The sequence below is a fragment of the Petaurus breviceps genome, unplaced genomic scaffold, assembly GCF_028583685.1.
Source record: "Petaurus breviceps papuanus isolate PSGF00001 unplaced genomic scaffold, PetGlider_PUasm1.0 38, whole genome shotgun sequence".
Classification (NCBI taxonomy): Eukaryota; Metazoa; Chordata; class Mammalia; order Diprotodontia; family Petauridae; genus Petaurus; species Petaurus breviceps.
Genome location: NW_027186304.1, coordinates 48,642,772 through 48,665,796, shown reverse-complemented (window position 1 = coordinate 48,665,796; position 23,025 = coordinate 48,642,772). Strand labels below are relative to the sequence as shown.

At 38.0% G+C, this 23,025-nt stretch overlaps 1 protein-coding gene across 3 annotated transcripts in view; it reads right to left on the bottom strand.

The window, feature by feature from the left end:
- Positions 1-863: 863 nt before the first annotated feature.
- The window catches only part of DSG2 (desmoglein 2), a 62,754-nt gene continuing 40,592 nt past the window's right edge, over positions 864-23,025 (bottom strand). For all 3 annotated transcript variants that reach the window (XM_069099857.1, XM_069099856.1, XM_069099858.1), the window contains exons 2-15: positions 20,802-20,837; positions 19,638-19,772; positions 18,610-18,771; positions 18,314-18,458; positions 17,731-17,897; positions 13,564-13,701; positions 13,248-13,433; positions 12,689-12,954; positions 11,145-11,287; positions 10,398-10,625; positions 8,565-8,792; positions 6,269-6,399; positions 5,531-5,941; positions 864-4,639 (exon numbers count right to left, since the gene is read on the bottom strand). In XM_069099857.1, the coding sequence (XP_068955958.1) occupies positions 3,617-4,639; positions 5,531-5,941; positions 6,269-6,399; positions 8,565-8,792; positions 10,398-10,625; positions 11,145-11,287; positions 12,689-12,954; positions 13,248-13,433; positions 13,564-13,701; positions 17,731-17,897; positions 18,314-18,458; positions 18,610-18,771; positions 19,638-19,772; positions 20,802-20,837 (3,399 nt within the window). In that variant the 3' untranslated portion in view covers positions 864-3,616. The remainder of the gene's footprint in view (positions 4,640-5,530; positions 5,942-6,268; positions 6,400-8,564; positions 8,793-10,397; positions 10,626-11,144; positions 11,288-12,688; positions 12,955-13,247; positions 13,434-13,563; positions 13,702-17,730; positions 17,898-18,313; positions 18,459-18,609; positions 18,772-19,637; positions 19,773-20,801; positions 20,838-23,025) is intronic.

The window sequence follows — 23,025 nt, the reverse complement described above, 5'->3', positions numbered from 1 at the left end:
TTTTTCTTCCTTGATTTCCCTGGGGTAGAAGTAAAAGGGTATACACAACATAGTAACCTTAGAGGCATAGTTCCAAATTGTTTTCCAGAATGGGAGAGGGGACCAATTTATAGCTCCAACGCTTGTGTGTCCCTTTATTCTTGTAGTCACTGCAACATCTGAGGCTAAATGACAATCAGTTATACTTTTAAAGAAGCTGGGAAATGTGTGATAAAGTTTTTAATAAAAGATTTATTTCAAAATGATTTAAAATACACTATTTTGTCTCCCAGAAGGGGGTTTTAATTATGTGGAAAGTTCTTTTCATGTTAATGCACTGATATAGTAAATGGTATAAAAATTTTGAAATGATTCATTTAAAAATAAGTTATTTTTTTCTTTTAGAAAGGGGTTTTAGTTACCTGGAAAGTTCTATGCATGTTAATGCACTGGTATGGTGTATGGTATTTGGGGCAAAGGTGTCACAACACACATCAGTTGAAAGCATTGTTAATGTGATTACATTAATGCAGCAATATAATAGTAGTCTTGACCTTCATGCTATCTCCTCTTCTCTGCCTTTTTAACTAGTATTTTCCTCCAAAGCATTTCCTTATTTGTATAGTGATTTCATTCATTTGGTGAAAGATTCCAGCCTCTCAGACTAGCCAAGTTCAACAGGTTTTCCCAGCTTTATCACCTATACAGAGAGGGTATTTTGGCCCTGTAGAATCAGGGAACAATGACCTTCCAAACAGTAAACTAACTGGAACTGGCGGAAGAAAGCCTGATTCATGCTTGTCTTCCAGGTGTCATCTCTCTATCTGGCACTTACAACTCAAACCTATTCATTTAAAATGTCACAAAACAATGAAAAACATAAGGAAAGGACAACGTCACAGTCTTTTTATTCAAAGTTTTCACGAAAATACATAGAAGTATCCAAAAGAACAATGTAAAAACTAACCAGCTACCCCCTCAGGAACAATGAAAGATTACTCCAGGGTGGTGGCCCTAAATACAGGCCAAAAACAAACTTTTGCAGTTTCAATATTTTGCCCTTTTAAGTCTCAAGTTCTATTTAAACCAGATTAGATTTTTCTCCCATTTCCTTACATCTCAAATTTCACACACAATTTGGTCCAGTTCTAGTTTTGGGAAAATGCCACTAAGCACACTAATGTTTCATTGGGCATGGAAGTGTTCTTGTATTCTCAAAGGCTATACTAACAGAATGCAAACACTGGCCACATCCATTCTAAGCTGGAGAGGCTCAAGGCATGGAATGAGACTAAGTCTCATCCAAGGCAGGGTCTAGGTAAGCCTGGTGAGGATACCAGGAAATATGTATTTTTGGCCACAACTTAACTAGACTTGCCCACTAAGGACAGGAGGAATTATGGTCTGTGCTAGTGGTCTTGAGCGCTCACACAAATTAGATTAAGGATCCATGATATTGGACAAAACGTCACTGGCAAAGCTACAAATGAAAGTAAAAAACGTGTACTATCATAGTGAGAAAAGCACTTCATTAGAAGTCAAGAAGACCTGGGTCTGAATCTTGATTGTTAGTGTAACACTTATTGTGTGATCTTGGGCAAATCACACATTGGGGCCTCTATTTCCTCTATAAACATGAGGGGGCTGGATGAGAAAACCTCCTTGTAGTTCTAAAGTTCTATGATATAAGCTACTTAAAAAAAATCAATAGGAAGAAATTTTGTCATGATAGATTTTATCATTTATAGGAAAAATTCTCTAGATTTGTGACATTTCTTTGCCTTAGTCATTATGGGCAAATCATCCATATCCATTTTCCTGGACAGAGATGGGGTGATAAATCAAAGCTAAACATAAATCAACTTTTACCTGGCTAACAGGAGTGAGAAGAATGTCTAATAAAGGTCTATTGAATTGGCTAAGTGATAGGAATCAGGAAAATCACTTATATTAAATGAATAACACAAGTAATTACTATTGAGAATTTTAAAAAATTATTTTCCCAGAAAAATATCTACAATGTCCTCAAGCCACAAATTCTTTAATGTTCTTTTATAAATTGCCAAAATACTTTCTGTGTAAGAAATCTTTACATGTATGCATAACCATGTATTCTGAAACTATATATTATCAACACAGTGTTGACCTTAAGTACACACAGTAGGCACTTGATAAATTTAACTGGAATTGGATCAGCTCTTGACTAAGTTTTCTTTGGCAAAGGAGTCTTAAAAAATTAAGAAAGAACAAACTGAATTTTATCATCAGGCAAAGTGAAAATCATGACCTAATTAAGACAAGTAATTTTAAAAGGGAAAAGTACAAATGTGTAATTCATTCTAAAGTTCCTAGCATGTTGGTAATAAGTCAGTATGGTCAGATAAAGCCCTCAAAATCAGTTCATCTCACAGATGAATCAGAATCTCTGGGTAACTACAATGGCAGGCTTGGGAGAAAATTATAAGACTAAATGAGGAAACTGGGGAAATGGACTATTGTAGGTAATTTAATAAAAGTAAGACACAAGGTCTCCAAAGAGCTTATGGGGATAAGAAAAGGGGAATAAGGCAACAGCAGCTCACCCAATTTAGGATAACTTCTTAACTCTACTTTTCAACAATGTTCTTTAGTAGGTATTTTCCTCCTCATCAGATCATAAGCTCCTTGAAGGGGGCGCATATTTTATTTCACCTTTGTATCCCCAAGGCCTACTCTGGTGCCTTGAACACAGTGAAAAAAAGTGATTAATTCTTGGGTTCAAATCCCATCTCTGTTGATTGCTTTGTGAGACTCATAACAAGTCACTTAGCTTCCCTGGGTCAATTTCCTGATCTGGAGAATGGGTGTGTTTGTGTGAACTGAATGGCTTCTGAGTTTCCTTCTTCCTCTGGATCGATACTTCATGTTTACTGAATTGAAGGTGGATTGGATCTGTGTAATTAACTTCCTATTTTGCAGCTAACCAATCTCTTTCCTCTAGTTATTTTGTTTATTGGAAGCTAGGTGGTGCAGAGAAAGACAGGCCTGGAATCAGGAAAACCTGAGTTCGAATCCAGCCTCAGACACTACTAGTTATGTGACCCTAAGCAAATTACTTAATCTGTTTGCCTCAGTGTCCTCATCTGTAAAATGGGGATAATAGTAGCATCTATCTCCCAGGACTGTTGTGATGATCAAATGAGATAATAATTGTAAAGCACTTAGTACAGTGCCTGGTACACAGTAAATGCTATGTAAATGTTATCGTAATAATAATTAATAGCCTCAGTAGAACACAGAAAGTCCTTGAGAACCAGGATGGTTTTCTTTTCTATCTTTGTATCCTCAGTGCATAGCAGAAGCCTTTGTACAGAGAAGGCACTTAAAAAAACACACCTGTTGAACTGAAATGAATTATCAGGCCACTTAATTAATACAATCATTTTCATGACCCCAGCAGGTCACAAGGCATTTCTGCAATCTAGGCCTACAAGTAGATAGGGGACTCTGCCATCCACGCCTCAGCTTATTAACTCAATTCAGCTGTTTTCCAGTTACAAGTGACTGGACACCTGTGTCAGTTCTATGAGCAGGACCCGCCCAAGGCACTTTGAAAACATAAAATCCCTAGCTGCAAGTGGAGGGGCTGAGTGCTGTTTTATGAATAAGAATGCTGGACAATGCTACTCTTGGTGACTTTAGTAGAAGACCTGGTTACAGCAGAACTAGATGGAATGGATTCCTGTAAATCTGCATTTTGCAGGGGAGCTAGCGTTCCAGCTCCAGAAACCACAGTTTTTGAGGTTTGCAGATTGTGAGCACTTGCAGGTGTGAGCACTCTCTCTGTTACCGTCACATTTTGTCCTACTGCTACAGTGGGGACATTCTGAATGTGCTGCAGGCTTGAGCTCGGGGCCAGTAACCTCTCTCTTTCCCTCACGACAACATAGTGCGAATCAGGCAGATCCTGAATGCTTCCTACACCACTAGCTATGCTGCCATTAGGCTGGATCACACGTTCAGTGACCACTACATTGCTTTCACTGGCATGCTTCTGGACAAACTGCTGGTCTACCAAACTAGAGGCAGGAGCATACAGCCTCTCTGTGACCATGAGGCTCTGCGGTTGCTTGGCATTGAGGATCAGAGTACTTGGGGGTAACGTGGAGCCAGTGCCATAGGATGTTTCTGTTATGACGATATTACCACTAGGCAATGGATCAGGGAGGGGTCTTACCACCGTTAGCCCCTGCCTGTTAGATAAAGATCTTTCAGAGACTAATTCCTGAGTCAAGCTCTCTGAAGTTGACTGGATCACTGGCTTTGGAGCCTGGAAGCTGGTAAGAGAGGAGGAGGAGGTGGAAGAGGCGTGGGACTTTTGTGCCTGGAGAGTATGCTGCTCATAAACTGACTGTGAAACTGTATTCACACTCGCCGGTGCGGGAAGCTTGTGCCTCAGGTCAGTTTCGCTATCTGTCTCTATTTTTTGGCCTACACATATTTCTGCTAGCGTCTTGAACTTGATTCCCAAATCATCCAGGTAATGGTCATCCCAGTCAGCCTCAATGAAGCTGCAACAGCCAACAGAACCATGAAGAGACTGCGTATCTTCCTGAGAATAAACTAGAAGACAGTCTTTCCCTGTTTGAATTTCATCATCATCAGCACAGGAAGCAGCTTTCTAAAAAGGAAATGAGAACCAAAACATACATAGTTTAGGAATAATGTCACTTCCAAATAACTGTATCAGAATTTAGAAAAATGAAAAAAAAAAAGTGGGGTCCCAAAATCCTGAGTAATTTAGAAAAACAAATGCTTTTTTCCTATATTTTCTTAATTTTATCAAACAAGGTAATATATGTAAAGTGCTTAGCACACTGCCTGGCTTATTTCCTCCCCTCTCCCTCTCCAAATGTAAACACACCCTTACCAATCTATTACTCTGTGAGTAATGAGAAGGGGGTAAATAACAAAAAGAAATGTGAGGCAGGAATAAGAGAACTGGAATCACTAATAACTGTTTAGACATGGTAGAGCACAATTAAATTTGTAGAAAGAACTAGAGAACCATCTCTTGATTTTGCTCCTTCCCCAAGTCTTTTAATTCAACAATGGACAGCCATTGTTCTCAAGAACTCCAAACTCCTGTAAGGAACCTGTCTTCATTCCTGCCTCTAACCCCCAACTACCAAGAGGTAGTATTTAGCGAAAAATACCCCCCAAATCCCAGCCAACCAAATCAAAAGAAGTCACCTCCTTGTGACATTAGTGCATCATTTCCATTAATTAAAGGGGGAAAAAAACAGTAATAAGTCACCCTCCTTTTAATTCCCTTTAACTTTGTCATGAATAATTTTAATTATTTGATATATACTATTACTTTAATAGCAAAATTGAATATTTCAGTTCAGAACAATGCAACATGTAAATGGCTGAGACCTACTTTTGCTCATTATTTCTAAACCTGCCTAAAAAAAACTGAATTAGCCAATGTTCATTTGGTTTTAAGTTTGTGATTATTCTCATAAACTTGCCACATTCATATACACATGATCCCCAAACTGATTCTTACTTCACTGAAGTAGCTTCTCAGAAAGTCTTCGTTCAGTGCAACAGTGGTTGCCCTGGCTCCAACTGCCCCCATCACTGTGGCACCACTCATGGCTCCAGCTGCCCCCATCACTGTGGCACCACTCATGGCTCCAGCTGCCCCCATCACTGTGGCACCACTCATGGCTCCAGCTGCCCCCACCGTTGTAGAACCATTCATAGCTCCCACTGCTCCCACAGTTCTTTTCGTTCCACCAGTCAGAAGGCTTCTGTGCTCTTCCCATCCTCCATCTACCACAGTCATAGTGCGATGCCCAGAGCTACTTTCCCTCCTAGATGTTTCGCTGCCTATCATGACTCCTGTTCTGCTCCCTCCTCCAGCAGGTGCTCCAAAATTTCCCCCGGGATCTGTTGTCAGGAGAGATGTCACAACCTATGGAAACAGAAAGTTCCATTAGAGATTTAGGAAGGATGGAGGATGAGTATAGAGCCTGGGACTCATGAGAATATGGGCAGAATGAGTGGGTTACAGTGTTTAAAAGGAACAGGGCACTTCCTCGCTGGGGGGTGAGACTTAATTTGGACTGATTCCCTTTCTCTTCATTCTGTTCGTGGTAGTGTCTCCTAGAGCCTTTGAGTACCAACCCAATGCAAGAGTTATCTGTAATGGCCCTTTACAAGTCTGAAATGTTAGGCTAATGCTTTACAATATAACTGAAATTCAAAAAGAACATATTTTTATAGCATCTAATAGACATGCCTTGTCTTCAGGTGGTGCCCCTTCATTGTTCCATGGATGCAGCATCTCTACAGTACCAGGTATGGCTGTGAAGCCTTTGGCTCCTCCCCCTGCTCCTCCACAGTGGCACAGAAACAGTAAGAGGGGTATAACTGGAGAGAAGGAAAAATTAAGTAGAGGATAAATTAGTTTCCATATGCTTGGAATAACATGCATTCAATTCAGGCTTAGAAATAATTTTGGCATTTCCTCCTCACTGTGTCTTGTAACTAAATCAAAGCTTGACAGCTGTGAGGGAGGATATCTAGTCCAATCCCTTCATTTTACAAATGAGGAAACTGAGGCACAGATATGAAGACTTACTTAAGGTTACATAGGTGGGAAGTGGTACATCCAATAGTTGAATTGATCTCCCTAACTTCAAATCAATATCCTTTTATATGCCACAATGCCCCTCTTTCTAACACTTTATACCTCCTGCCTAAGTTTTTCCTCTTCATCCTGTCCCTCCTTTGTTTTGTTGTAAGTTCAAGCAAAGACTAGGGACTCCTAGTCAGAGGTGTCAAATAAACCACCAGCTGGCTGCATTGCAGCCTACAACACTCCTGAGTACTGTCCAAATCAGATCAGAGAGTAATTGGTAAATCAACTTCACAAAATAAAAAAAAATCCAGCAGATCATAGATATTGTTAATTTGTGGTTTTCTAAGACACTGCAGCTCACAGAGATCCTGGTGTATGGGTTTAGGGGCTTCCATTTCCATTTGAGTATGACACCACCACTCAGATACATAATGAGAGTGTCTCAAAGTAGAGAGTTTCACTTCCATGGAGACTAAGACTGCCGCATGTTTTAAAGACATTTTATTTCTGTGCGACATTTATTCTGAAGCCATCATAGAATATTTCTATTGCTTCCCTATTTTCAACATGGTATTGGTCAACAAGGACAGTGCACAGAGCATGGGGCCTATAGTAAGGAAGATTCTTCTCTCCGAGTTCAAATCTGGCCTCAGATACTTCCTAGCTGTGTGAGTCTGGGCAAGTCACTTAACCCTGTTTCGCTCAGTTTCCTTATGTGTAAAATGGATTTAGGAAGGAAATGGGGAATCATTCCAGTATATCTGCCAGAAAAACTTCAAACAGGGTCATGAAGAGCTGGCCACAACTGAATGACTAATTCTTCAACAAGGCACTCCTATTTTCAGGTTCTCACTCAGGGGTTCTTAACTTTTGTGTCTTGGGCCCTCCCTTTTGGCAGTCTGGTCAAGTCTATGGAACTTCTCTCAAAATAAATTTTTAATGAATAAAATAAAGTACATAGGGTACAAAAGAAATCAGTTATATTGAAATATTTTGTCAAAATAGATTAAAAAAACAAATTCATGGATCCCAAGTTAAGAATTCCTGCTCTAATTTTTAACATTTAAATACAATCAATGTACTAATAACTACATAATCACGATCATTTTAAGCTTCATTGCTAAGTCTTAGAGTTTGACAGGTAGATCTCTAATATGGGCAAACTTCTCTAAAAAAAAAGAATATTCAAACCATAAGTAAGAAGCAATATGAGTTTTTTAAAAAAAACAAACAAAACAACAAAGTAAACTACATTTGAATCTTGCTATAATGTTTCATTAGAGAACAAAATTTGGTGTAAGATAATGTCTTGTCTTAGACTCCGTCCAAATTCTGAAGCACTAAAAGACTCTCACTAGAAGACATTTTCATATTTTAGGTAGTTTCAGGTCACAGGTTTCCATCGTATTTGGGTTCTCAATGAAGAAGGAAAGATGATTTCTTTCTATTTTACTGAGGCAAAAATCAATGTCATGAGAATTACTGACTTGATGAGATTCAGACAAGCCTGAAGTTGTGACAAAAACAGAGATGGTTATTTCTGAATCCCTTAGCCCAAGATGGCTGCCTCAGCAATGGTCAATTCATCATGTCTTTCTTTTTTCAAAAGGTAGAAACATTTATTCTTAACAATGACAGGCAGCCGATACTTTGTTGATCTCTTTTGCTTTTTTGGTTAATTTTATGTGAATTTACTATCTTTCATAATTCTTTTTTAACGTAGAAGAGCTGGGGAAAAAAGTATGTGTGTGTGTGTGTGTGTGTGTATACACACATATCTGTAAGTCCATTATAAGCAGTGAAAAGACTGGTATCAAAATGCTGTCATGTCCCGGTATAATGGAAGGCAGGCATCCAGGATGTTGTCTGTTGACCCAGTGTTCAAACCATAAGTTACCTCTCAAGGTTCTTAAATAATGAAAAGCCAAAAAAGAGAGGCTGTTTTAATACTTACGTAGCAACAGAAGAAGTGCAAAAATCATGAGCCCAATGGCTCCAGACCCCAGCCCCACATAGGAGTCAGCCAGTGCTTGAATGCAACCGCTACCACTCACACAGCTGCAAACTGTCAACGTTAGGATCTGCTTTTCAGGACAGCTTAATCCTTGATTATCCCTCACTGATAGATGAACTTCACTTCTGCCCACTTTCAATTCTCTTGGTATCAACCGTGCACTTGTCTCTGGGGTATACAAAGGAGAGAAAGAGGAAAAAGAAACATAATATTTAACAATAGGCAATTTTTCCAGACACTAAAAAATATTCTGATCCATTCACAGATTTAATTTTTATTTCCACCCTTACTTCATGAGTTTCTACATATAAATCATATAGTTTAGCAGAGAAGGATCAAAACAGCATTAGAGCCAAAAAAGATCTACTTGGGCAAAATGACATTTCCATTATTTTTCTGCTTTTCACAGCAACCCTGGGATGTCAGTTTGTAACAAGTCCAATGCTTCTTTTCCTATTATATCACCATATTTCTCATGATGCTGCCTCTATTGTGCTTTTCTTGATTGCACAACTAGAAATTACCACTCCCTCTTCTGAACTCCTTAAGCATTCTATTTCTTTCATGCTTACAGCCAATTATCTTAAACTACTTTCAAGTACACTTGGTACTTGGAACTGGTACTTGACATCAGGAGAGATTTAAATTGAACTTCTGACACTTATTAGCTCTGTATTTTGGGCAAGTCATTTATCCTTTCTGATTCTTAATCTGTAAAATGAGGAAAAATAATACTTGTAGCACCTGCCTCTCACAGGTTTTTTCTTTCTTTTTTGGGTAAAAATCATATTATGTAAAGCACAAAAAGATCTCTGCAAACTTCAGTCCTATTTAAATGTGGGTCATTATTATTGTGTACATGATTTATCTCTGCTATTAGGTTTTTAAATTACACAATAATTTATGCACCCGTGTGGCACCTATAGCATCTTCCACATTGTAGATTGTATCCATGTATTTACTATAATATACATGTAATTATCCTTTGACCACAAAATTACCACGAGATTTTGCCATAGTGACATTTTAAACTTCACTTCACATTATTACTATATGCTTGAGATGGGTTTCAATACAAGAGTTAGGGCACAGAGTTCCTCACCTGACCACTGATTATATTTAAGAAAAAGTGAACCTTCCCTCATACATCCCTAAAAACTTCCCAAAGATAATCACAACAGGCTTTTAGGCATAGACATAGGGGGTGACTTAATTTTATTTATTATTTTTTGTTATACATTATTACTTTTTTTTTGCTTTGGTACATATTTCAAGTCTCAACTGTGTCACAGGGACCTTAAGAAGACTGCAATCATTAGGACAGGAGGGTCCCCTACCCCTCCCACTACTACTAACAACAGCTAGCATTTATATAGCACTTTAAGGTTTGCAAAGTGTTTTACAAATATTTTCTCATTTTATCCTCAAAACAACCCTGGGATGTATTACTTTCTGTCACTACCCTTCCCACTACTAATTATGGCTAGCATTTATATAAATGCTTTAAACTTTGCAAAGCAATTTACTACAATCACCTCACTTTATTCCCATAACAGCCCTGGGACACAGCTGACTACTCTCTATAGCTACAAAAGAGAAGTTATTCTTTCATTTGTAAAGCTATATCATAATACATCTATGGCACTAGAGAGTCTCATTTCAGTGTGCAGATGTCTAATATTTAGGGAAATATGAAAAAGACGAGTCTACTTTGCAGATGAAAAAGGGAGCTGTAATTATCAAAATGAAATGGGGTTTCCTGATCATGTTTACCTTCCTGGTGTCCAAAGTACCAGTTCTCTGCCATTCCAGGAGGTTGGTCAATGACAGTAAAGCTGAAAGGAGAACTATTTGGATAACTATCCAAGTCCTTAGCAGTAATATTCACATATCCTGAATCATCACATATAGTTTGTACTGGATTTACGAGTTCTGGACAGTTATCATTAAAATCTTGTACCATGATTTCAATGGTACCAGTGACTGTCTTCCTAGGAAAATCTGAAAAAAAAATATACACTGGTTAAAAATCTTGAAAAAAGTCTGCATTATGAGTTTTCTTCAAAATCAGGTATAATCAGGAAGAGAATCTCACAATCACACCTTTTTTTCACATATTACACATACAGACACACAGATATACACATACCTGATTTTCAGATGACATAAGATTTTTATCATGCTTTAAATAAGAGGTGGAGAACCTGGGGCCTTGAGGCCACACGTGGCCTTCTAGGTCCTGGATGCAGTCTTTTGACTGACTCCAAGTTTTCTATAGCAAATCTTTTTATTAAGGGGATTTGTTCTGTGAAGTTTGGATTCAGTCAAAGTGCCACACTTGAGGACCTGGAGGACTACATGTGACTTGAGGTCACAGGTTCCCCACTCCTGCTCTAAGCAAATAGAAATGTCAATATTATACACATGTGGAAGATTATTGGCCCTCTTACACAAAACCAGAAAGCAGGTCTCAGTATTAGGGGAAAAAAAATAGAATGACACAACTATTTAAAACCTTACCTTTAGTTATAGCTAATATCCTTGCAATATAAGTGCCATTAATGACATATTTAGATTCATAATCAGGAATTTTAGCAAGTTTGATTTCAGATGTGACTGGATCCACTGTGAGCCAATTGTCGGGATCTCCTTCTTTGGCATATCTGTTCAGAGATTACAAATAAAAACGATTAGGTTGTGAACAAACTGACCATTTTCCTTTTATAGAAAATATGGAAGCACCCAATTTAAACATGATGTCAGAAAAAAACTTTGTAATGATTACAGCCATCCATAAATGGGATGGATGGTCTTCCTTTAAATCCCAGCTTCTCATCTTTTATAAGAGGTCTTTCCTTATCCCTCTTAATTTGAGTACCTTTACTGTTTATTATTTCCAATTTATTCTGTGTATGTATATATATATATATGCACACATACACACACATATATACATTTCTTTATATTTGTCCGCACGTTGTTTTTCTCATTAGATGGTGAACTCCTTGAGAGCAGCGACTGTCTTTTGCTGTTCTTTGTATTCCCAGAGCTTAGCACAGAGCCTGGAACATAGTAGGTGCTTAAAAAATATTTATTGATTGTTCGAATGAAGAAAGGGTGGGCTCCCCTTCAGTGCAAATCATCAAGAACAGGCTAAATGGCCACTTGTCAGGTGTGTCTATTTTTTCTAGGTATGGATTGAGCTAGATGGCTACTGGAGTCCCTTCTAACTCTCAAATGTTGAGTTTCTTTCACTTCCAATTCTAAGATTTCAATATCTATTTCTTGTGTTTCTTATGTAACACACACACACATACACATACAATCTTGCCAAAGGAAGCGGTAACTGATTACAATTTCTTTTGGAATGAAGGAGACATGGTCCAGATCTAGCAAGGTAACAAGCCTATGGCATGAAGATCTGATATGAACACATCCAGAGTGCTGTGTTCAGCTGCGGGTACCCCATTTTAGGAAGGTCACTGAGAAACTGGAACACATCCTGAGCAGAGCAATCAGGACAAGGAGAAGCCTGGAGACCATGTTATAAAGGGCAGATGGCAGGTACTCAGGACAACCTGAGCAGCTATATTCTGTCTGGCATATCAGAGGGCAGAGCGAGGTGAAATGAGCAGAAGTTGCAGAGGGTCACACTTATGTTCAATATTGAGAGAAACAGTCCAACGATTAGTACTGTTAGAACTTAGCACAGGGGCTAGCACATAGTAGGCATTTAACAAATATCGACTGTTTGAAGGTGAAATGAACTGCCTCAGGAGACAGTGGAGTGTTTTTCCCATCCTTGAAGGTCTCTAAACCAGAGTAAGTTAAGCTACTTTTCAGGAATGTGAGAGAAAGCAATTTTGTCTGAGTATTAGTTGGAATCAGTCCTCTTTGAAGCCTCTTCTAACTCAGAGATTCCATGAAACTTTTGGAAAGAAGAGTTCCTTCTTCGAGGAATACAAAGAGTAGGGCCTGGAGACTGAAGGGGTCCCCAAATTCCAGTATAATTGTAATGAAAGTGAGAGACAACTCATACAGGGGAAAAACAACAAATATCTTACGTTACTTGGGCTACTTGTCCAGTATCCTCATCGTAAGCTCGAAAACTTCCAATGGTTTTACCTAATTCTGATTTCTCCATGTGTTCACTGGCTTGGATCATGATTTTTCTGCTTTTAAAATAAACACCCTCCACAACATTTTTCACTTTGACCTTGATAGGAATGGATTTTGCTTCAAACTTATTTCTAATTGATTTGTGAAATGGTGCTTTGTTGGTGACCATGATCTTCAAATCAAGAGTCTTCATTACTTCATAATCCACTTCCTAGGAAAGAAAAAAAAATTATTAGAATCCTCAAGACCTGGGGCGGCCAGGTAGCACGGCGAATAAGAGCACCGGCTCCAGTGTCGGGATGACCTGGAGATCGAATCCCGGGCTCAGACACTTAGCACCCACCCAGAAACACCGGGCTGTGTAACCTTGAGCAAGTTACTTAACCCCAGTTGCTTAAAAAAAAAAAAGAATCCTCAAGACCTGGACCTAATGGGAAGAGTCATCACTTTCAACTTAAATTTGCAAACAACATTTTCCAACCTTTTAAAACTTGGAATACATACCTTAATAAGAGTCACAATTCCTTCATTTGTTTGAGTATCTGTTTCTACATGGAAATAACCCCCTTCATTTCCTGAAAGGAATGTAAAATTTGCCAGCCAATTATCCGAGCCTATTTCATCCAAATCAGTTACTTTGATACGCATGACTTCCACGTTTGCTTGATTTTCTTCAATTGTTCCCTCATACTACAACAGATGGACACATCACTTTAAGTTAATTATTCTTCACTCAGTCTGACTTAATGTAAACTGAAATTATTTTGTCATTATAGTTCGCATTAGTACATAAACACACATGGCTGGCATAAATACTCACCGTTTCAAATTCAGCCATAGGTATATTGTCATTGACATCTAAAATGTTAATTTGTACGCTGGCTTGATTCACTGGCTTGTCTGTTTTTTCTCCATTTCCATCAGTTGCTGCAACAATCAGGCTGTAGTGGCTATGTTTCTGTTTTTAGCAATGAAAAATAACCATCAATTCAAGTTAATTACTTTATACAAATCTGGTATAATGCAAAAAACAAAAGATCTAAAGGAATCAGGAGATGTGGGTTTTGGCTCTGGATTCTGTCAATTACTAGCTGTGTTTTAGACAAGTCACAACCTCCTTGGGCCTCAGTTTCCATATCTGAAAAAATCAGAGGACTGGATTAAATAACCTTCTAGACCTCCCTTCTAACTCTTCAGGTTTATTATCCATCACTGTATCTTTGTGTTGATCTTGGCCTCAGACATTTACTATCTGTGTGACCTTGGGTAAGTCATTTATCTTCAGTTTCCTCATTTAAATAGGGATAACATCTACTTCCCTCATGAAGGTCAAATGAGGTAATATTTGTAAAAGTGCTTCACAAATCTTAAGTGCTTTATAAACAAATGCTTAGCTATTAATATACTGTTTGTTGGTGTAGTAATAAACTGGTTCAACAACTCTATAAAATAATTTGGAATTATGTGAAGAAAGTGACAAAGATATCCAGCCTTTGACCCTGAGATCCCGCAAGTAGACATGAAGAAGTCTGTGATAAAAAAAGGTTCCCCCAGCTTTTATAGAGTAGCCCCCCAATTATAGAGTAGCACTTCTGAGGTGGCAGAGAAGAATGGCTACATAAAATCTGGTGCAAGAATGTTGTGAACTACTACTATACTTCATGAAATTATGAATGTCATAAATACACGGTGGCGTGGAAAGACTTATGTGAACTAATGCAAAGAGAAATAAGAAGAATTGGGCAAACAATAAATAAAACGACTACAGAATGTGAATGGAAAGAATAACAACACAACAACCAGAATTGAACGTGGTAAAATCCTACTGCCATGGTGGGCTCCACAGTAATGTGAGATGGTACCTTCCCAGCCCTTCTTTTCACAGGCAGGGAATGATGAGTGCAGAACACTATACAATGTTGGACTTGGATGACTTGGTTAGTTCTGCTGGCTTAGCAGGTGGAGGAATACTTGGGAATACAGTTAATGTAAAAACAAAATAAATTATTAAAAAGATAAAGGCCAGGTGGCATACACTTGGACTCTGCTGCTGGGGAGGCAGAGGCTAGTGGATTGCTTGAAGTCAGGAATTCTGAGGTGCAGTGCTCTAGGCTAATTAGGTATCCATAATAAGTCCAGTGGCAATGTGTGAGCTCCTGAAAGTGAGGGCCACAGAGGGACTCAACCAGAGATTGAGCAGGTCTAAGCTGTTACAATGATTGGTAGCCAGATTGGGCCTATGAACATCCACTGTATGTCCAGACTGGGGTGAGATAAGCAGACCACGTCTTAACAAACTGAGCAAAACCAAAAATAGATACAGAGGAAAAAAGCAATTCAGTAAAACTAACCATATCTGATTTGATGGGCATTATTCCACATCCATAATGTCCCACCTTTGCAATAAAGGGAAGGGGATAGATCTTTTTGACTCATTTTCCAGTACTGAGCCTGGTAATTATATTTCTAAAACATTCAGTTGGCTTATTCTGTGCTTTCCATTTACACTGTTGTAGTAATTGTGTACATCGTTTTCTTCTTTTTATTTCATTGTGACAGTTTATATAAATCTTCCCATGAGTTTTGAATTCTTTATGCTTGTTTCTTATGGCACAATAATATCCCACTATGTTCATGTACACATTGTTTTAGTCATTTACCAATCAATGGGTATCCACTTGGTTTCTAGGTTTTTGCTATCACAAAAAAGTGCTGCTATGAATATTTTGGTGTAAAATTTAACTTGTTCAGGATAAATGCTTAGCAATGGAATCTCTGAGTCAAAACGTAAGGTATTTTAAGTCATCCTTTACATATTATTCCAAATTGCTCTCTAAAATGTCTAGAGCATTTCATATATCCTCCAATGGCACATTCGTGTGCATTTTCTTACTTAGTAACCTCAATGGTTCCCTTAGGTTTAATTATCGTCTTTATGCAGATGATTCCCAGATCTGTTTATCTAGCCCTCGTGTCTCTCATGAGCTCCAGTCTCACATCACCGAATGTCTTCTGGACATCTGGAATTGGATGTTTCATAGGCATCTCAAACTCATTATGTCTAAGAGAGTTCATTTGCTCCGACCAACCCAGCAGTAACTCAACCAAATAACAAGGGTCTGGAAATGCCAGCCTAGAATTCCACACTGTTGACTTTGGACTTGAAGAACTGAGCTATATTATGAGCCTAATTCTTCTCCAGGTCCAAAGGCTAAGGTGATATAGGATGAATTATGGGGGAAGCTAGGGGGCACAGTGGATAGAACCTGGGCCTGAAGTCAGGAAGATTCATTTTTGTGATTTCAAATCTGGCCTCAGAGAACTCCTAGCTGTGTGACTCTGGGCAAGTCATTTAACCCTGTTTGCCTCAGTTTCCTCATCTGTAAAATGAGCTGGAGAAGGAGATGGTAAACCAGTCCAGTATCCTTGCAAGAAAACCTCAAATGGGGTCATGAAAAGTTGAACACGAATGAAACAGCTAAACAACAACAATGAGAAAGAGCAGATTATACTTCCAAGGTGTTGGAGAAAATGTTTTAATGTTTTTTTTTCTTACTGTATCTTTGATGCAAACAGCCCTTTGTAAAAGTGGTTAAATGGAAATGGAGTGTTAGTTACTGGGTCTCTAGAATTGTGGGGAACAGAGTCAGTGCGGCCTTAAGCCAACTGCAGAGAAAAGAGAATTCTCAATACCATCAAGGGTTCCAGAGAATACAGTGTAGGTTAAACTCTAACAGGCCTTGCCCTCAGAAAGGAGTCAGTGTCGTTAATGCTACATAAGCCTATATTGCGAATGCTTAAAAAGGACCCTGAAAAACTACATGAGCTACCCATAGGGAGACCTACTTACTGACTTCTGAAGTCAAATATCAGTTTTGGGGAAGTTCTTTTGTGTGTAAACAGATGATATAGTATTTAAAATGAAAGTTTTACAATTTTATAACAAAAAAATCCCTAAAAATAAAAGAGCTCATTATCCTTTTTCCCAAATCCTACCCATTCCTGAATTTCCCCATTACTGTAGAGGACACCACCATCCTTAATAGTCACCCAGACTACCAAGGTTGGTGTCATCCTTGACTCCTCACTCACATTCATCCCACATATCCAACCCTCTGCCAAATCTTGTCATTTCTACCATTACAACATCTCTCATATACAGTCCTTCTCTCCTCTTACATAGCTACTACCCAAGCATAGTCCCTCCTCTATTACAATTATTACAACGATTTTAATTAATTAACTAATTACAACTATTACAATTCCTGTTTGGCTGGTTTTTCAAGTTCTAATCCATTCATGATTTTCCTAAATTGGGATCTGACCATGCCACTTCCCTACTCAATAAACTCCAATGGCTCCCTATCACCCTTAGATCAACTAAAAAATACTCTGTTCAGCATTCAAAGCCTTTCACAATCAGGATGCTTCTTGTCTTTCTTAGTAATGTTACATTTTACTCCCCTCCGTTTAATCTACAATGCAGCTACACTAGGCTACATGCTGTTCCTTGAATATGAGACTCTGTCTCCTGGCTAGAGCTGTGTATGCTAGCTTTTGACCTTGTCTGCAATGCTCTTCCTCCTCATTTCTGCCTCCTGGCTTTTCTGGTTTCCTTCAAGTCTTGGCCCAAATCCCACCTTCTTTCCCAATGCCTTCACCCACCCCACCCACTGCTAGTGTCTTCCACCTGAGAGTATCCTCCATTTACACTACATATATCCTGAACTTAGATTTTTTGCATGATGTCTCCTTTAATGACTTGTCAGCTACTTGAAGGTGAAGACCGTTTTTGCTTGGAACATACTGAGTACTTAGTAAATTCATGCTGACTGAGCAACTCTTTTAGTGGAGGTAATAAGAAAGCAAGATAAAGCAATGAGGGTGAAAATTAAAAAAAAAAATTAAAAATGGGGGAGACTAAAATACACATCAGAATGCCTGGGACTCATAGGGTTAAAACAAGAATATCAAAGCACCATTTTACCTCTCTGTCCAGCGTAAATGCTGTTGTTAGGATTTCGCCTTTGTCTTTGTCAAGGAAAAAGACAAAAGGCTGGGCAGGCTCCTGAGAGACAATCTTATAAGAAATCTGGGAATTGATGTGACCTTCCTCATCAGCATCTGTGGCGCTAACTTTCATCACAAGAGTATCTGAAACAGAAAAAAAAGATGTTTTCCATTTGATTCAGCTGTCTTTTTCCATAGTTTTATACTTTGTATGGGCTTTAGTTTAGCTTTAAAATTTAGGCTGGAGCTGCCAAATGTGTGAATATAAACCAAAGGAAAACAATTCTTTACTTTCATTTTGTATCAGAGGTAAGTATGCTTCTGTTTTCCTACCTTTAATATGTGTATATTTATACCTATCATCCTACCACGACCACCACATGTGCACACATGCGCACACACACACGCACGCGCACACACACACACACCCTTTTGAGCTTTCCAAAAGAAAGACTGTATTTAGCCTAGAGCAATTTTATCTTTTAAGTATTTATAGTCATAATAGTTCTTTTATTCCAATAAGATATACAATGTTCGTTAATAAAATAACAAGAACTTACTTGCTGGGCTTAGTTCTTCAACAGACCCAACAAAGACATCTTGGGTAAACACCGGTTCATTATCATTTATATCAAGAACCTTAATGCGCAATTCTAGTGGCTTTTCCACATTGTTCCCCCTCTCATCCAAAGCATAGCCCGTTAGCTGAAATTATATTGCACAATAAAATAAGGAATGAAATATTTCACGTTAAGTAAAATTAAAAGGCAATTTGAAAATTAAGGTAACAAATTCCACAACATTAAAACAAAGGGGTAGCAGCTGATTAAAACAAATGCAAAATAAATCCACTTACTATATACATTGGAACTTCTTCTCGGTCAAGAATCTTGGTAACATTTAGTTCACCGGTATTTTTATCAAAGACAAATATACCAAAAGGTGGGATTGTAATCCCTTGTCCAGTGTAACTATATGTAATTTTTATGTTTTTTTCCTGGGCAATATCAGAATGTATCTGGCAAAAAATAACAGATTGAACGCATTAATACATTTTTTAAAAACCCCTTTAAATTTTTAGGTAAACACTTTTACAAAAGAAAAATTTCCTTATAATGGGTCGAGATGATATAAGGTAGGGCTACTTTCTTCCTGAATATTCTTAAAATGTGGGAAAAGGTACTAACCTTTTTAGAAACATGAATAGTGATACCACATTTTTTTGAAGCGGACTATCCAAGGAAACAAGCAAGAATCAGGACTATACATCTGAGAAGTAGATACAGATATACAAGTGTGTGCACTTAAGCTGAGGGAGTTTATTCAAGTGAGTGCCTTAGGCCCTTACACCTAAAACAAGGTCTCTTGTTCTACTTTAGTGATTCTGGTTTAGTCAGTTTTAAGGTAACTGTTTCTCATTTCCTGGACCACCAGAGAATAAAAGAAGACAACAGGAAGGGCAGGACTCAACCCTACTGAAGGTGACAGTCCCACACAAGAACCAAAGACCCTGATGCTCATTCCAGAAGTGTTAGACTATTTTTAGAATGTTTTCTATCAGAGACTGCTTGGATAATCATTTTAATATTAAAAGGGGACTAGATAAATGTTACCTGGAAAATTCTCTTCTATGAAATATGAGGAATATCTCATTCACCAATGAGGTTGGACAAAAGCTATACTGATGATCTTGGATAAAAGAATGTAAATTTTAACACTAGTCCATGTTTTTTGAAAACCAAGGATGTTATATAAACCAGTAACTTAAGGCATCATTCTAACATTCACCCAAAATCTAGCATTAAAAACCTGGGTTTGGTCCTGCCACACAATCCATGTATTTCAAATAGCACATGTGCATTTTATCTCGCCTCTCAAACTTACTTTGGCAATTGGATTCTTCTTTGAGAGGTCCTCCCCTTCCCTAAGGGCCACAGGGGCAGTGATCCACTCTCGCTTTTGTCGAAATAAGAACCTTTGTTGAGACATCTGACCATTTTCATTACTTGTATGTAAAACCTATGAAGATAAAACGAGAGAATTCCAAGCATCTTAACTCTTTGAGATTATGCTATGAATATATATAATAGTATACTGTAAGTTTATTTGTCCAAATTAACTTTCAAAAGTCTATTTTTACCTTCCTCATTACATAAAAAGAATATATACAACTTTCAGTTGAAGAATATCAGTTTTTGTTTTTTATAGTAGTAAAACCTTCCTGGTCTTTACTTCATTTTCACTGAAGGCCAAAAGGCACATAAGAATTACTAGAACTTACAAACTAGTAAAGTACTGGTAATTAGTTACAGCATAATTTATTATAATTATTATTTTTGTTTTTTGGAGGGGGGGAAGGCAGGGCAATTGGGGTTAAGTGACTTGCCCAAGGTCACACAGCTCGTAAGTGTTAAGTATCTGAGGTCAAATTTGAACTCAGGTCCTCCTGACTCCAAGGCCGGTGCTTTATTCACTGTGCCACCTAGCTTCCCCAGCATAATTTATTATTAAATAAAAACTGAGGTTTCATTTTTGTATTAAACTTTAGAGTACCCACTGGTTAACTGTTCAAAATCATAAGAAAAAAAATCTCAGTGAAAAGTTGACTTAAATTTGGCAAATACCAAGTAAAATTACTGGCTTATAAAATTTACAGGTTTAAGGAATGACAAAGGGAATAAGTTTCTCTTGTTTTTAGAAGCCATCTTGGCAAACTCTTTTGAAAATGTTAGTCATCAAAGCAGTCAAAATGACTTAAAAAAAATCAAAACAACAATAACCTTTGACCAGAAGACTAAGCAACTTAACCAAGATCAGACCATGATATGAACACCTTAAAATTAGGCCTATCCCCCTGTCACTCTAATGTTCAAAATCACATGAGTAATGGGGAGGAGGCAACATTAAGTGAGTGCTTATTTTACAATTTTTACAATAGCCATTACAAGATCTTCTCAAGACTTTTGTAAGAGGTAAAACATTTCTTTTATCAATATTAAACTTCTGCTCTCCAAATAAACTATTCCTTCCCCCATCCCTGGTGCCTACCTCTAAGTGAAGTCCATTTCCAAAGTGAAAGCAGATCTGTAAAATAAAGATATATGTTTATAGAATAAAGATAAATGTTTATTTACTTATATACTCAAAACATCCTATCACCATGACAGCCTGAATATAGCAATATTTTAAAGAACAGTATAATTAAAAAAACCACAGCTTAGGAAGTTGTAGAAATGAAAAAAATGACCCATTATTATCACTGTTATTATTCTGCTTCAGAATCAAAATGTACCTGAATCCAACACACTAAACAATTTGTTGTTGAGTTCAGTTGTGTTTGACTTTTTGTGACCTCATTTGGGGTTTTCTTTGGCAAAGATATTGGAATGGTTTGCCATTTCCTTCTTTACTTTACAAGTATTTGTACAGAGAGGAAACTGAGGCAAACTGGGTTAAGTGACTTGCCCAGAGTCACACAGCTAGAAGTGTCTGAGGTCAGGTTTGAATTCAGTTACATGAGTCTTCCTGACTCCAGACTTGGCACTCTATCTACTGTGCCACCTAGAGAACAAAAATTAAATTATTCTGTTTTATAAAGGTACTTGGATGACTTTTTCTTTAAGATCCCAAGTATATTCGTTTTAAAATCTGACATTATAAACTTAGTGTCTCCATTAAAGTCACCTGCAGGGCCATTGCAAACCTCTCAACACTTTTTAATTCCCCACAATCTTTTTTTTTTTTTTGCTTTTTGGAGGGGGAGGGCAGGGCAAGGCAATTGGGGTTAAGTGACTTGCCCAAGGTCACACAGCTGGCAAGTGTTAAGTGTCTGAGATCGCATTTGAACTCAGGTCCTCCTGACTCCAGGTCTGGTGCTCTATTCACTGAGCCACCTAGCTGCCCCAATTCCCTACAATCTTGACATAAGACATTTCACATGCCTTATTTCAGCTCTTTCCACCTTAGCATTTCTCATTATTTTAATCCTTCTTCTATTCTTTCCCTTTCATCTCATGGAAAGAGGAAGCCCTCCTGCTTTCTAAGATTAACTGTTCTATGGGCTTCCTTAATCAAATCACTTCCACCTCTATCCAGGTACCCACCAACTCTGCCCCTTTGGTTAAAAAATCTTTCTATCCATTACACAGAATTCAATTGTTTTCTTTTCTTTCCATTTACAATGTTGTAGTTATTGTGCGTCTTGTTTTCCTCATTCTTCATATTTCACGTGGCATCAGTCCATGCTTCTCTGAGTTCTTATTCATTACTTTTTCATAGCACAGTAAAATTTTCAAATATATGACTTAGTGGATAGAACACTGGGCCTGGAATCAGGAAAATTCATCTTCCCTAGTTCAAATCTGACCTCAGACACTCACTATGTGACCCTGGGCAAATCACTTAACTTCTGTTTCCTTTAATCCACTGGAAAAGGAAATGGCAAACCACTCCAGTATCTTTGCCTAGAAAACCTCATGATCAGTTTGGTTCATGGGGTCACGAAGACTCACACAAGACTGAACAACAATATTTCATTACATTTATGTATCACAATTCGTGTCGCCACCCCCCTATCAACAGTAGTGAACTTGGCTTTCTTTAAGGTCATCAGTGGCCTCTTAAATTCCAAGGATGAACTCTGAAACAAAGGATGATAGCCTTGGGACTATAGACCACCCCCTTCCTTTCGAACCTCTTTTAGGGCATTTCAGGAGCATGGGAGAGTAACATGGCATAGTGGAAATAGTTTTTGTACCTAGAATAAGGAAAGACCCATGTTCAAAACCTGTCATTTCATTTAATTTCCCCTTGTTATTGTTGTTCAGTCTTTTAGTCATATTCAATTCTTTGTGACGCACTGGAGTGGTTTGCCATTTCCTTCTCCAGTTAACCTTCCTTAGTTTCTGCTAATATCTGTTTCATCTATTTCACTGGCCTTTGGTGAAGAGTGCTATTAACTGAGTTATTTCTCCTAACTCCAACCTTTATCTGCTCCTCCTCTACACATCCCTTATTGGCTCCTCTTTTCTCTCATGTCCCATGCTTCTTTCCTAAGTGTTCTTCTCAAAATAATCTCCCCTTGTAATCTCATTCATATGTGAATAACTCCTAGACCTCACCTTTAGCCTGGATGCTTCTCAAGTCAAAGACTTCTATTACTAATAGCTTGCTAATGTTCTTAAGCATGGTGTAATAGAGAGCACACTGTACATAATATCAGAAAGAACAATCGTGAACTCCTGTTTCTTTTTTGCTTTTCTGGAGGGCAATT